The sequence below is a fragment of the Ovis aries genome, chromosome 5 (genome assembly GCF_016772045.2).
Source record: "Ovis aries strain OAR_USU_Benz2616 breed Rambouillet chromosome 5, ARS-UI_Ramb_v3.0, whole genome shotgun sequence".
In the NCBI taxonomy this organism is placed as follows: domain Eukaryota; kingdom Metazoa; phylum Chordata; class Mammalia; order Artiodactyla; family Bovidae; genus Ovis; species Ovis aries.
Genome location: NC_056058.1, coordinates 50833179 through 50850006, shown reverse-complemented (window position 1 = coordinate 50850006; position 16828 = coordinate 50833179). Strand labels below are relative to the sequence as shown.

General features: G+C 37.4%; 1 protein-coding gene across 1 annotated transcript in view; it reads right to left on the bottom strand.

Annotated features, from left to right (window-relative positions):
• Window positions 1-1337: 1337 nt before the first annotated feature.
• The window catches only part of NDFIP1 (Nedd4 family interacting protein 1), a 51358-nt gene continuing 35867 nt past the window's right edge, over window positions 1338-16828 (bottom strand). Inside the window, exons 4-8 of the mRNA XM_027970357.3 lie at window positions 14919-15006; window positions 13842-13966; window positions 11543-11609; window positions 8313-8418; window positions 1338-2383 (exon numbers count right to left, since the gene is read on the bottom strand). Coding sequence (XP_027826158.1) covers window positions 8315-8418; window positions 11543-11609; window positions 13842-13966; window positions 14919-15006 — 384 coding nt within the window. The 3' untranslated portion in view covers window positions 1338-2383; window positions 8313-8314. The remainder of the gene's footprint in view (window positions 2384-8312; window positions 8419-11542; window positions 11610-13841; window positions 13967-14918; window positions 15007-16828) is intronic.

Genomic DNA, 16828 nt, shown 5'->3' with positions numbered 1-16828 from the left:
TAATGAACCCACCAAAGGGAGACAGAAGAGAGACAGAAAAATAAAAAGTAATACTGCAAAACAAACATTTCCACCCTAACAGTGAGGACCCCAGGTAACTCGTATATCTGCAAAGACTTGAATTTTTAGAACATTTAAAAAAGAGAGAAATCACCATCCTAATTAATTTTAAAGCATACCAACCTTAGGTTTATATAAAACAAAGTCTTAAGGACTTTGCAAAATATGCAGAAATAAGAATTCCAAATATTTCAGCCCTCAAATACACAAAGTCAAATAAGGCATAAGACCTAAAGAGTAAACACAAAGCAAAACTACAATGTCTTAGTTAATGTGATGTAGGGCCCCTCTATTTTGTCCTGTAAGATAATTTAAATAGCTCTGTTGCAATGTCCAAATTTATTCAGACTGTTAGAACATGATAGGCTATAAACTCCTCCAAAGTCTATGTTTGGTACAATCTAATTCAAAATATTAAAAAAAACTTCAGAGACTTTTAAGACTGTATCTATTGTAAAATATAACTTGTAAACAAGAACATAATGGTATATTATTACTTACTGTAATCAATAAATGAGTTATACTTACTATAATCAATAAATGAATTAGAATAAGTAGTCTTTGAAACATTGTTCCAGGAGGCACTCAGTTTTCCTGTTTGGCCTTTCAAATAATGCACATTTCTACGCATTACCTACTGATACCCCTGAACACTCACTTCCTAAGCTGATCCTGCATGTTCACATGCAGCAAACAAATGAACATTTGCAGCTATCATACCATGCTAGTGCTGGTTTGTATAATTATTTAACCATCTTGTTACATTTTTTCTTTATATATTAAGTGGAGGGGAAAAAACCCAAACAACTGATATCATAAAAACTACTGGTGTCTAAATTTAACACAACTGAGACAAGAATAGAAAACCAGGAGGAAGGAGAAAGCTTTAGCTTCATCTGGGCACTTGCTCACAGGACTTAAACCAGTTCACTGTTCAACTGAGAAAAAGGGCAAATGCAGGGAACATGCAGAAAACATTGGAAATAAATTATCTAAGATTATGTCTAAAAATGAAGCATTGTTGGAATTCCAGAATGACTTACAATCTCTACAACTCCTCCCTTATTTTAGTCCACTGTCTTTTGAAGAACTAATACATTTTTAGGAATATACTGAATATGATATGAAAGTTACATCCCGTGCTAAAAAAGAAAAAAACTGGCCCAAGACCAGTTTTTGTATTTATTGAATGACTGTGTATGTATCTATATGAATGAAGATTAGAAAAAACTGCCTAAGTGCAAACCAAGAAATTAAACGGTAATCCACAGCAAAAGTTGCTACACAAGAGACGTTTATTAATGTTCTGTTGTATTTACAGCTTTAACATAGCAAACCAGGGTGAATTACCACTTGGCAGAAAGCACATCACTCTACATTTATAACACATTGGTCTCTGCTAACACATTGTAAAAGCAAGTAGTACAGTATGTTAGGGATCATCTCAAAAGTTTCAAGCTAATTCTTTCTTTGCTCCTAGTACCTAATCCCCTCTCTACTCCTAGCCCCTGGCCTAATCATCAGGAGACAAAAGAAAAAGAAAAAAGGGGGCAGGGATTCCAATCATATAGAAAGTGTCGAGAATTGCAATTTATTAGTAATTATGCTGCATTTGTCCTGTCCTTTCTATTTTATACAGTGACAACACCTTTACAATCCCTTAGGTACACAACACAGAATAAGGTACTGCAAAATTAGAATACAGAGTATAAGAAATTAGTGCTTATTTTTTACCAATTAAGAACATATTCTTGACCACACTTTAAATGTATTTTGCACTATGAGTTTGCTTCCAGGTGTTCACAGTACAATTAAATAAATTTCTAGATTAATTTTAACAGCAAAATGGATCATGTGCAGAAATGCAGTCATAACAAAAGTTTTTACTTTTGAGAAAACCCCCTTTTTAAATGGCCAGCATTATACATATCTTACACTAAAATATTTAATTCCAAATTCATTTTGAGATGGAGGATGAATAAAAGCAAGATTGCCCCCTACTGACTACAGGGACAAGGCTCATGCTATTTAAAATGATTACAAACAATAGATAAGGCATCATTAATACATCACAGACTTGACTGCGAGAGCTTTTTCAAACATTAACCACTAATGATTCAATGATTACAGAATTTTGCATTAACTATTAAAATTTTACACCTAGGAACAAATAGAGAGAAATGATCTTTGTCAACAGTACTTTATTTTTTTAAAGCAGGTGATGATTCCTCTGTGTTCCGCATCTTGATTCACTTCCTGCAGGTGTTCTCTTGCTTCTTGGGAGAGAATTCATAAATGCAGGAAGGCCTTTGCCAGAAAACATCTGCCAGAGAAGGATATTGAATATTGGAACTCTGGTTAGGTTGTTATTTTGGCTAAAAGAAGGATGTAGTCACAAAAGAAGGCAGGATGTTTGGAGACATGAGAAGTACATTTTAACATAGCTTTAAGATTACTATACACTGACATCATAATATTAAAAAACATTACATTTTTGGTTCTTAAAGTTATCAAGGTCTCCAGAACTAGGAAAGACTTAAATTTCTCTAAATCCCATGAGGTCAGGGATCTCTCTCTCTAAACCTAACACAAGAAAAGAATTCAAGGAGCACTTCATCCCACACATAACACCAATGGCAATGACTGAAACTTGGGGACAAAGAGACAGCACAATCCAAATGCGTAGGTAATTTTCCAAACACACTTGAAGCTGTTTATCCTGCCAGTTCTGCCAGATCTCACATGAAAGATTTCCAATAAGGATGCCAGTGATGTCACGCTATCCTGGGAGCACAGCAAAGTTAGAAAACAGCTGTAAATTCACAGGAACCACAGGTACTTCTTCCCAATAACTAGGGGAGAAAAAGTTACTGTATTTTGGAGGAGGTATCTCTGGTAGACAAAAAAAAGTGTACGCAGCCCCAATTTTATAAAGCAATTTACATGACTGAAATAAATACTCTCAAAATGATGTCCATCTATTATAAATGGAATTTTCATATAACACTTTGATGAATTTTTATATTGGCATATAAACTGGTTTGGTTCTCATGGAAAAAATACAAATAACTCCCTGTATTAGTGCCAAAAAAAATACTCTAAAGAGATACATTAACACTTAACAAAAGCTTACTGATAAACTATGTTGGGGTACCCTACACCAAGTGAAAGTTGGACAGGCTCATACGTAGGTCCTTCCATCTTTCAAAATTACTTTCAAAGCCACAAGCAGCCCTTTTATAGACCAATTAGACTGGTGCATGCATCTTTAAAAAGTTGCCAAGATGCAGAGAAGCTACAACTCTGGAAGAAATCAACATATTCTTTTTGAACATTAATATTTTCCCAAACTCCAAATTCACTTGGTGTTTTGATCTGAAGCAAACCAATGATACTGATATAAGAGCAACTCTTCTTTAGGGAGATTTCAGAATGTGCAAGGACAAAGACACAAGAATGTAAGGATTCCTGAAGCCAAGTAGAACCAAAAATAAATCTGTCTGGTAGGCATATGACAAATAAAGATTTCTTCAATGAGGCTAGTTAGACTTATTATAAGTCTAAGTAAATTCAGTTTTATCAGTTACCATTAATAAATAAAAATTGATATAATAATTACTATTAGGTCAAAACACTAGAGTTTTCAAGAGTATGAGATACACTCCAGATAACTACCAGGCCACTTAGTTCACGCTATGTGCATGGAGGTAAGTTAGTTTTAGCAGATCCCTCAAAGTCAAAGCCACCCAAAAGACACTAAAAAATCCATTAAAAGGTCCTACCTACTGTATAACAAAAGGAACACTATTCAACATTCTGTAATATCCTATGTGGGAAAATAATCTGAAAAATAATAGATATATGTGTATGTGTAACTGAATCACTTTGTAGTACACCTGAAAATAACACAACACTGTAAATCAACTATTCTCCAGCATTAAAAAAAAATCCATTAAAAGGTCCTAGATAGGTCTACTAATGGGTGATCTCATTCACCACACAAACTCCAAATGAAAAAGATTGCTATAGAGGCATTCACTGTTCTCTATGACTCAGAGGCCTGTTGAGATCAATTTGATTCACAGGTTGTTAAAAAAACAATGATGGAATGTAAACTGGAAAAGAGACAGGTTTTAGGGACTGTGAATATTACCACTGAACTTTAGATCAGATCACTTAAGAAACAAGGGAATCCAACAGCCTACACAATTTCTTCTTGGACCCTGTGTGATTTTTTTTAAAGCAAAAATTCCACTGGCAATATTTTCTACTGCCTTGCTACTTTACACAGCCCAAATAAGTGAAACTAACTTGAGGTGAATTGGAAATAAAGATGTATTAAGGAGGAGGGGGAAGATTGTAGAAAAAAAGAAAATGAAAGTATTTATCATCATATGCAAAAAAGGTAAGATACCTGATGCCTAGAATGTATAACTCACCAGATCACAGCAATCACTATCTAATTATGAAGGGCCCCATCTCATTAATGCTGTCAGGGCTTATAAACTTTTTTCCCCTCCTATTTCAGAAGTAGTTAAGGTAATAAATTTAAGATCCATTGTACTTTGTATATATAAGTACTTTTGGAGTAGTATTAGGTATCAGGTTAACTGTGTTACCATCTTATAGTTACTATGTATAGCTAACTCCTCAATTATCTGGCAGCATCAGAGGAGGTGGAACTTGATGAAAATTTATTTTCCAGTTAACTGGTAAATAAGATAAAGTATGGACACTTTATATTTTTGACCATTTCAGATAAAGATGTCTCTAAAAGGTATCTGTTTCTTTTTCATACAACATAGAAGGAACATATTGTTTTTCCCGCTTCCTCATAGTCACACACTTCTTGATGCCGCTGTGCCTAGCTCTAGCAGTGTCTTTTGGCTTTTCTGGCTGTGAGGCAGGAAACCAGATTTCCTTTATAAGCTTAAATGAGCTCCAGAAGGGAAACCGAGAGCTACCCTGTGACAGTAGTGTATGAGCTTTAGTGTTCAGCTCTTATAATACCTACTATGGCTGGTAAGAAAGATCTTTTGAGGGTATTTCAAGGTTTGTGTGTGTGTATCCCATTTTTGGGGCAGTCTTGTGTGTGTGTACACTATATTTTGGGCAGTCTAAATAGAAAAGTCACTATTCATATACATTTTTCTAGTACAATGCCAGACCTTAGCATGGGAATTGAATTATTTTTATCTACAGCAAAGTTATTTTAGCAATTTCCTATCTGTGGCTTTCTGGCAAAAGTAACCCCACAGCTAGCTTTTAACCAGTGAAACCTCCAGTAAAGAAAAGTAAGAGGTCTAAGTGAAAGAAAATCTTCATATCTTACACGATGGTTTTCTACCACATCTTCAAACTAAACTAAATTTCCTCTGAACTATAAAAAGGAAACATTCTAATTTTGGTTCTGGATGGACAGTTCCTACCTGTGTCAATGAATAAAGGAAATTCAGTCCCATGGGATATTATAGCTTTGTGGATTCCTTCTGGGGATACTGAAAATTAGTAAGGAAGTCATTAAAATTCTAAATGCTGCTCTAAGTCTCTAAACCCCTAATTTAGAGCTCTGAGTCCTCTAGGCATGTCAGGGATGATTTCAAATCAACTAGGATATCAAAGTCAGACAGGAAAGCAACGAAACCCCATTATGTAAGTTTCTGACAACTCCTAAAGCATTGTAATGATTCTGACTCCAAAACACAGAGAGTACCAGGTCTATAATACCCCATTCACAGCTCCAACGGCATTACTGCTTAACTAAGGGCTGCCTACTTCAAATCATAACTCTAAAGATGCGCTGTTTTACATTTAGAATATACCCATAAAACACTTTAGAAATTTCAGTAAGTCAAAACAGTAACAACAAATTTTACAAACAAAAAAATCCTCAAAGTCCCTAACAATACAGGAAAACTGCAAAATTCAGGCTTTCTCTCAACTTCCATTGTCACATCAACCTGTCCTGTATTAGATGCAAGATAAAAAAGGTATGCATCCCCTAATGAAGCCAGAGTTGCCTTCCCCAGAAGAATGAAGTGACCAGACAGAGGTGTGGCCTCGGTCATTTAGAGATTCAAAGCTGGCAATACACCAGACCTACAGAATCTGTGAAGGAAGGCGGGCAGAGAGGGAGGGAGGGATCTGTCCTCTCAGGGTATTTGCGGGCACCAGTGGATAAGGGGAAATGTGGTGGTGGGTTCAGAAGCTCATCATCAGGAGAACTGTGACTACCCCCAAAGACTTAACTTTGAACCTATGGTAGGTAAGAGATAAAGCTAAGGATCAGAAGTAACTATAAATTATAATCAGACACACAGAAGGAGAAAAAAGATGACAATGGTAACTACATAAACTACTAAAACCACACAAAACATCTGACAAGCCTCCTAAAGTTAGGATGTAACACAGAACATCACAGGGGTTAGGGCCCAGGCGAGTGTGTCAATGTCCATCTGCACCCAGATTGTGTAACCCAATTCAAATTCAGGACACACCACCTCTCAGGACATTTTAGACATGTAATAAAACATTCCTTTTCTTGGGGGGGGGGGGGGAAACAGTCATAAATATAAGTGGTAATCTTAAAGACTAAAATACTGTCTCTCAAAAGTACACACTCTTGAAGAAACTGACTTTAACCAAAAGAACCTAGGTTCTTTACATGCTTTAACTTTTATAACAATGCCTTATGAATATACTCTACCATGCATATATCTGAGCTTATCTGTCACTAATAACCTTTTGTTGCTTATACAAGCATATTGTACATGTATATGCACAGGTACATGCATAATGCTTAATTCAGTATCTGACATATTGAAAAGCTGACAAATATTAGTTATTACTATTACACCATGCTTGAAAAAATTTTTATTTCACTTAAGAAGTTATCGTATTATTCTGTTGCTTAAAGACTTTCAACACCCTCTCACAACCTGGCAAATTTAATATGATAGATATTTTCTTTTCTAGAAGCATATATTCTGAGACTACCATGAAATCTTCGAAACTGAGAATGCTACTCTGCATCTTAAGACCACAACAAATCTTCAAAACTGAAAACTCCACTCTTAGCATATGACTACTTACAAAAACTATGAAATAACCCAACAGCAAATACAGGCTAACATTGAATCAGCCTTGTGTTGAGCCAATACGTGACTGGGTTTAAAGCGCTGCTCTGTGAGTTCAAAGGTTCCACTGCAAATGGGCTTAGTGCTCAAGATATTTGAGAATGCTCTCAGCTTGACTTTCCAGCCTTAATCCTCAACACTCCTTTGTGTTACAAACTGCTTCCTTTGAGCCAGCTGCGTACTTCCCTACCTCTCTTCCTATTCAACACTGCCTCAGGTGACTCTAAAAGGGTTCCCCACCCAACATTTTCCATATTACATTTTCTAGGTTTATCTCAAGGTTTATCTCAACTGTTACAACCTTCACAAGCCCTTACCCAATGTCTTCAACTAGCCTGGCTCTACCTGTCCTCAACAGTCTTAAGGAACAAAGACTCAGTTCCAACGAGGTCCATCAGATCTTGTCACTAGAGACCTCTCTCTGGAGTACTCTTTCTCAAGATTCCCTGTCTCCTCCTTTTTGCAGCTGGTGATGCAAGATGGAGCCAGGCTCTGGGGAAAACCATGGGGGAACCAAACAGCCTTGGCAAGGCTTAGTCCTCCTGTTCTAGGCAGGGAAAAGGCCCTTTTCTCCCCTTCCTTTCCTTGGGTTTGACCCTCCCACCAGAATGGTAACATCAGGATGTGAACCTGAAGAAAAAGCCCAGGAAAGTCCCTCACTGATTTTAGGAGATGGAAGCCTTGGTAGGCTTGTCAGTAGCCAAAAGGAGTTCCTCAAATACTGTGGACTCTCCCAGCTCTGGGTTTAGGAGCCCCACAAAACAGAGCTTAGTGATTACGCCTGAAAGGTTCCTTCTCACTACTTACCTCTGGAACTAGTACAACCCAAACAGTGGCTTCAGGATTCATGATTCAAAGATTAAGGACCCTGAGTCCTAGTCAAGTCTCTTCTGCATTGTCCAAACATGAGATGATGTTGTCTCCTGCCTTTTAAGATAGTTTTTTCATAGAAACACTGCTTACTAACCTAGAAACTAAAAGGCAAAGACTATGGCTTCCTTACTGTCTCTATATCCCCTACCACAGGTTGTATATTCTACTGTAAATGTGAACAGTAATCTACCCATGCATCACATGATTACATTGCGACTAGAATAAAGTTTTTTTCTTTAATACCTTTAATAAATAAAGAGAACTCTGGTCCTGGGGAGATTTGAGAAATTTTCTGGCATCTTCCGAACTTTTGCATAATTGATAAATCCTCTGAGAAACAGGAGAAAGCCTAATTTAAAAAAGAAAAGTCAAGAATGAGTTTATAATTCACATATTAAGCCCAATCCCCAAAAATATCCCTCCTAATACCAAACATTTCATTTTTCTGTTATCAGAAAAGCTATCAAAACATAATTTCCTCTAAAAATTTCAAAGGATTTGATTTTATACCAAGTTTTCTATTTCTCAATGAGAACATATAATCTCAAGAGCCAAAAAGAGTCTCTTTTGCACATTCAGAATCTAATTGGTCTAAAAGAAAACAAACGATAAGATGGGGCCAAACATTTACATCATTTGCTTTTGGAAGCCTCACTGAGAAGCATCATCAAAACCTACTCTCCTTACCCACCCCAGGATCTTTGTTCCTCAACCAGGGACCAAACCTGTACCCTAAGCAGTGAAAGTGTGGAGTCCTAACCGATGGACAGCCAGGGATTCCAAAACCTACTTTCTGAGCTCCAAAAAAGTATTCCAAGATAATTAACACTAAAAACAGAGAGGTTATAAACAGTGTTTTTCTCAAATAAAAAAATGTCATCCTTATGGCTTTTTTTTCTGTCAACAGTACACAATGCTGTCCACTAGATGTCAGGCTGTCCTTAACTTTACAAGAATTCTGTCTCAACTCTAAATTCTCTCTCTTCTTAATTTAGGAGTCAGCAGGGAAGATGATGAGCTCCCTCCAGTGGTAGCTCACACACTGCTGGCCCTCTTCCTCCAGAGATGGCCCCTGGTCCAGACACATTTTTTCAAACGGCTTTATGGAGATATAATTGACATATCACAAAGCTTACCCATTTAATGTGTACAATTCACTGGCTTTTAGTAGTTAAAACTATAACCCAATTTCAGAATTCTTTATCGTCCCTAAAACTATCTATACCCATTAAGTAGCCATTCCCCATTTCCTAGCCTCCTCCCATCTCACGGGCTCTGAGCAATAACTTTCTTTTGGATATATTTTAAAATATACTCAAGCAGTGGAAGATGCTCTGCACTCAGTCAGAAATGATTTCTGGCAGCAACCAAGAGTCATCAGCACTGAGCACAGTGAAAGCCACCCTGTTTGGCATCAAAATCAGCGACAAGACAACCTAACTCCAGTCAAAGGATGGGTGCGATGTGGGACTATAGATCAGTTTTGCTAGACATTTCAATTTTAAAAAGGTAAAAAAAATTCAGATAGTTTATGTGAAAGTTCTTGGTTTTTATATGACGTGTGCGCGCTAAGTGTGTGTGTGAAATCGCTTCAGTCATGCCTAACTCTGCAATGCTATGCACTGTAGCCCATCAGGCTCCTCTGTCCATGGGATTCTCTAGGCAAGAGTACTAGAGTGGGTTGCCATGCCCTCCTCCAGGAGATTTTCCTGACCCAGGGATCGAACCCACATCTCTTATGTCTTCTGCATTGACAGGCAGGTTTTTTACCACTTGTGCCACCAGGGAAGCCCATTTATGATGACAACTAAAAAAATAACTTCTGAAAATAACTATGGAACATACAAGTCACAACTACAGGCTAGATGTAGCTTATGAGCTGCCAGCTCAAGAACTCTGTATAGACCTGGTCTTTGCAGGAAACCATCCCCCCTTAACAACAACAAAAAACACCACCAAAAACAGTAACAACAACAACAACAAAAGATTCTCTCTGCAAGGAGTTCCAAAAATGACTCCAACATTTGATCCAAATGTATGAAGTACATCTGAAGTCTCAGCATTTTCTGCTTACCACTAAGCAGTAAGACAGCAAGAATGATCAATTACTAAGTATTATAAACTCATCTCCCATGAAACTTTAATATAGGAAGGAAATCAGCCTACTGGATTTTTAAAAATCTTCTGTGTTGTCAACAATCAACCTAAAATTACGCTTAATGGCTCTTCTTTGGCTTATTCAGGATTTGCCTGGACTTTAGGCTTGGGAGTAGATGAGGAGTCAGACTTTCTCTTAAAGATACAGTCTGGAGACTAAGCAAGTCAAGGAACTACTTCTCTAAAGTAACTCTCCTGTAGGTTGTTTTTCTAAATTATTAAGTTTCTCAGTAATCAAGAGAAGAGGTAAAAATCACTGTCTCTTTCCTTGGAATGCTGTGACCAAGAGTAGAATAAAATGATGCTACTGGCGAGGTAGGGGATGGCATCATGAATGACTTGTATTCACTAAGTAAAATTTAGAGTCATCAGTGCAGGACTCTGTTACCCAAGGCAAAGCAGGTAGGCCTTGAATATATTAAGCAGCTTTTGGTCATGGGCTCTACACTGTGCTAGCCAGACCCATTAGCAACCCTGGGAACCAAAGATCCAAATTGAGGAGATAGCAAAAAGGCCTGAGACAGAAGAAATGTTAGGATAGGAGAAAATGATGCCACAGAAGCAGAGTGAGACAATTATACCCTCATAGCCACAAGATGCCCCTTCTATTTTCTTGTAGAATGACGGCAATGATGATGGTCTGCTATTGTATCATATAAACTTTCTCTACAAAGAATGAGGAAGCCAACGGTATTCACCACACTGCTCATTTCTTTAAGATGTCTTGGAAGTAAGTAACACTAATAAGTACAATCTTAAGACCAACTACCTGAAATGGCTGGTATGTTTTAAAAAAAAAATCTTATTCTCATCAAGAGCAAACTAAAGAATTCTGGACAGCCAATGGTGGTTCTTCCAGAAGTTATGCGAGACAATATATTTTCTGTTTTCTACTGATATATTTAACTGAAGATAGGCCACATACACCCATGAGTAGTTCAGTAGGTAACAGTATACCTATAAGCACTTTGGGGTTGAGCTTGTGAACCCTATGTGGCAATAACTCACAAGGGGGAAAAAAAATCTAAGGACTATTAAAAAGTCATCTTATTGGTACGCCCCTCTGGCTACATGGAAAATGTGAGAAGTGTGTATGGATGGGTTAGGAAAAAATTACCACCACCAAGAGACATTCTATGACTATGTATGTTACTCTGATGGTGATAACAGCCTAACCTTTGACATATTTTTAAAATTATACTTATTATCACTAATATATTACTGTATAGTAAGTGAGATAAAGGTTTAATAAAAGTAATTTTACTTCTAAAATTTAACATAATCTTTTCTCTCCTTTCTTTTTTAAAAGCACTTACCTAGAACCAGGAACACCCACCAGAGCCAGTACTGACCATCAAAATATCCAGGGAAGTAAGTGGAAAACTGAAAAATAAAGCAAAATACTTTAGAGAACCTCTGCAGATATTATTTCACATTTTAGCTTAAGAGTTTACAAAAAAAAAAAGTTTACAAAACACAAGATCTTAACTTGTACACAAATGCTGTTGCTCATTTAGTGCTTACAAAAATTTCTAAAATTTTAGTCAAAGTATTTTATATAGTACAGATTTGAAATGATTACAATATTTGCTAATATACTTCCTTTCATGGAAAAGCAACCTTGAAATATGGTAGCTTTCAGCTTTACATAGTCCTTGTTTTGAAAGTGCTCAAACCTGTTTGTTTTTTAAAAACTATTTTTCCTCTTTTAGAAATACGTCTTTTTTTAAAATAAATTTTATTTATTTTTGGCCTTGCTGGTCTTTGCTGCCGTGCAGGCTTTGCTCTAGTTGTGAGAGCCAGGGCTGCTCTCCAGGTTCAGTGCACGGGCTTCTCACTGTTGTGGCTTCTCTCGTTGCGCAGCATAGGCTCAAGCTCAAGAGCACGCAGGCGTCAGTGGCTGGTGGCCTGTGGGCTCAGTAGTTGAACCCCGCTGGCTCTATAGCACAGGCTCATTAGCTGTGGCACATGGGCTTAGCTGCTCTGTGGCATGTGGGATCTTCCTGGATCAGGAATCAAACCTGTGTCTTCTGCATTGGCATGCGGATTCTTTACCACTAAGCCACCAGGAAAGCCCCAGAAATATATCTTGATGATAACTTTTATTTTGCTTACACAGTGCCAAACTCAACTATATTTGGCCTCCTTTGTAATGATCCCTGATTTTGTTCCTGCCCTTTCAGCCAGGCCTTGACCCTGGAAGCTTTACCATGTACATGATGATAACCCCATTCCTTTGCCAGGGACTCTATAGCACATGATACTATTGTGGCCAGTGGGAACTAAGGGCTGCTAGGAAAGCTTCTTAGCTCTTAAAAAGGAAGGGAGAGGAGAGAGTTTCCTTTCTTCTGCTGAGCACTGTTGTGTTTCTGATGTGATGCTTGAAACTGCCATGGCCAGCTGTACAACAGGTTGAAACACCTGTCGGCTGGCCTTGACTATCAGTGAAACATAACTGACCTTCATGTCAGGACTTATTTTCACTGGAAATAAAATTTCCCCAATGTTTTCTAAGCCATTTTTGAGCTACATGTTCTGTTACTCCAAAGACCATCCTAATTGATAAAAGCTGATTAATTCTTTTAAAAAATTTAGTAAAAATAAAAAGATTGGTAACTACTTTGATCTTGCTTTCTGTTGAAGACTTTAACACAGTCTAGAGTTTAGCACAGTTTGAGCATTCAAATAGTTTTAGTTCTTGATTAATAAGATTTAGAGAAGGAATGAAAAACTTCTTTATGGCTTGAGTTTGTAACCTAAAGACCATGTTTTAGAAGAGTATATGTTAGTTGTCTAGGAGAAAAGCCCATAATTTTTATCAGATTCTCAAAGGAACTCGGAATTCTAAAAATGTTAACTGCCTTAGAATAAATAACTTTGAAAAACTCCATGGCTCAGTCAACACCCCTTAGTGTTTATGATAAACAACTTGATTTTATATTATAAAGTTAACAATGGCAGTAAACTTCTCTGAAATCAGAGGACACTTAAAGAAACTAGATCTTTTACAACTTTCAATCACTTCATGCAACTCTAACTAACTGATAACTCCTACATCACTTAAGATCTCTCTCGTATTTACTTTAGAGATAAGGGCCCCTAATGGAGTAGGGCTTGTTGAACAGTTCTGGCTCTCCAAATATCCTGGCATAACCAATGATGCTACTTAAAACCAATCTTGGAAGAGAGGAAGGTTGAGAGGGAGGAAGGAGGGAGAAAAGAATAGAGGGGAAGAGAGAAGAAGGACTCAAACTTCAGCTGCATTAATGAGAGCAATGTCTGCTTTTGATGAGAGACCACAAAGTTAATAGACTCTTATTATAAAAACAACTAATTTCAGAACAAATACATGTAGTACCACATTATAAACATTAAAAACAGAGAAAGCAGCTGAACAAGGATAGATGTCCCAGGGCCACCAATATTTTGTAGACTGACTACAAAACTTGTGTGCATGAACCAACTACAACTGATCTAGGTTCAATTTCTTGAAACCAGACAAAGACAAACAAAAAATCATTTTAAATGTTGAGATAATTCCAAAGTCAAATACTCAAAATTATTCCACTCATTCTTCTCCAGAGACTATCACTGCTGGTGTACAACTTAACTTACCCTCACAATCAGGATCCACTTAATTAGAGAGAGACCAAATCCTGAGATGGCCCCATACCTTCCTGCAGCAGAAGTGGTCAGGCAAAAAGACAGGAAGAACCCAATCCAGTTAAAGAGGAATGCCACTGTAAAAGCCAAGAGAAGAAAAGAGGCAGGTCAGACACATCCTGTTATCCAAGGAGCAAGAGTTCTAAGGGTGCACTCTGGATTTACTTCTGCTAAAATGGCTTTCTCAAGGATAAACGAGCTGAGCCCACAATCCACAACTCTTACCTCACTTCCCCAAAATGGCCATCCTCTGTCTTCCTCCCAAAAGCAAACAAGAAAGCACAGTCTCAAAATATCAGGTGTTTTATTATTACACCTACGGCTATACAATTTAAGAAATAACTTAATATCACCAAACTTCATACTTATGACTTGCACCCTTTACTGTATGTGTTATACCTGAGTAATTAAACATTATTTGAACATTAAATTAATGCCCCTAAATAATCTGATTCAAGTCATTCATCCTCTTGCTTCTGTAAACTTTGACAGGTTACATAATGCGTTACCTCTAAAAGCACTGCATTTCCTTCATATCTTTTTAATACAGAAAATAAAATTTCTGAAATGGTTGCTCACTTCCAAGTCAGGCATATGGAAAGCTAAATGCAAAATAACATCAAGGGGGGAAAATGAGGTTGACTTTGATGTGTTAGAAAACAGAAGTGCTTAAAACAGAATTCATCAGACAAAGGCATTTACTCCCTATTTTATAGGTCAAGAATGAGTAGGAGGAATGCTTAAGGCGTTCTGAAGATCAGAAAAATGAAGCTCAGCTCAAGGAAAAATGCAGCATCCTCCATAACTGCTTTAATTATATTTTCTATAGATATTCACAGAAATTGAAGACAGAGACAGGAAACTAAGATGAAAGTGTACTGTGCTTTGAACATGTCAGTAAAAGGCATCAAATACATATAATTATTAAAATATTAGCTCAATTAGTTCTTTTAATTCAGTCATATTCACTCATAACCTAAAGTACTCTGGTTTGCAGGAAGGGGCTCTGCTGTGTGTGTATATACTTACTGAAGAAAGTCAACATGAAAATCCCATCGTTTCCTATCCTCATCTGGTCGGGATCATCAAACTCCTCCCGACCTGCAAACTCCTCATCCTAAATGAAAAGAAAAGGTAAGTTCACAATAAGTTATTTCAAGACAAAGGAAAGACATCAAAAAAAATTGAGGAAAGTAAAAAAAAAAAAAAAAATTGAGAAAGGGACAAAAGTCACTTCCAAGGGGAAAATCTACTACTTTGGCTCAATTTAAAACTAAGAGCATTAAGCTTTAGTATATGTCAATTTTTTCACTGGTCTTCTAAGATAAAATTTTTTCTGAAATGAATTTTTTACTTTCTAACCCAAGTTCTTTAACAATATATTTCAAAAATTATAAAGTTCACAAAGAACTATTCACTCTTCCTTATATATACACACACACACACACATATATATAAACATAAAGAAATACACATATAAAGAAAAAGAAAATTCTCTTACACATTTGGCTTAAATGCTAGAATATCAGTAATCCATGGCCTGTTTAGCCCAGAACATTAGTAATCCTGGACCTATTGAGAAGATACCACTGATAAGCTCAAGAGTTTTATAAGACTGACTTGGTGGGGGCAGATGGAAGAAGATACTGTGATCATATATGAAGAGTCTAACAGTGCTGCCCATGCTCAACTCCAGAACTATTTGTTTATACTGGTATATAGGTCTGAAACAACCTCACTTCCAGTCTTATTGGCAGAGAGAATCCTTTCCATCCTAACCAGAAAACATAGTGTTGCAAGTCTAGAAGGAACACGATCTTGACCAGCACTGACACCAACATATGTAGCCTACCTTTTTCTTTTTTTTTAATTTTTAAAATTTATTTATTTATGGCTGTGCTTGGCTTTCGATGTTACACTCGTGCTTTTCTCTAGTTGTGGCGAGCAAGGGCTACCGTCATTGAGATGCATGTGTTTCTCCCTGCGGTGGCTTCTCTTGCTGCTTCTCTTGAGCACGAACGTCAGTGTGCGCGGCTTCAGCAACTGGTGCACAATCTTAGTTTGCCAGCACCACATGGATCTTCCCAGACCAGGGACTGAACCTGTGTACTCTGCACTGGGACGTGGATTTTTAGCCACTGGACCACCAGGAAAGTCCCCTACCTTTTCAACTAATTGTAGGTATGTGCTGAAATATTGAAAAAGAAAATGAATACACACTTAAAGTGGTAGACTTGTACACAGTCCAATGAGGGTTCCTCAAATGAAAAATAAACAAATAAAGAAAGCTTTAGGGAGAACCAAAACTTGCCCTACACAGAAGAGGGACTGGGACATTTCTAATAAGTTGTTAATTCATTCCCCTGAAGAATGGGATCCAAAGAAGAAGTGGAAGTAGCAGCTTCATCTAATTTACTATCTTTCCTCTAATGTTTGAAATTTATACAAGAATGGGCTCTTTCATATATTTTAAAATAAGAAATACCTAGTATTCTGAATTCATATTAGCAGGAAGAACAGGCTTTGCCAAAATAGAAAGTACTGTTTTGTGGGCGTCCCTGGTGGCTCAGTGGTAAAGAATCTGCCTGCCAATCCAGGGGACGTGGGTTCTGGTGCTGATCTGGGAAGATCCCACATACTGCAGAGCAACTAAGCCCATGCGCCCAAACTACTGAGTCTATGCTCTAGAGCCCAGGTGCTGCAACTACTGAGCTCACGTGCCCCAGCTACCAAAGCCCGTGTGTTCTAGAGCCCATGCTCTGCAACAAGAGAAGCCACTGCAATGAGAAGCCTGTGCACTGCTATAGAGAGCAGCCCCCGCTCACGACAACGAGAGACAAGCCGGCACAGCAACGAAGACCAAGCACAGCCAAAAATAAAGATAGACAAAATAAAAAAAGAGAAACTGTTTTGTGCATAACTATTCAAAATAAACTACC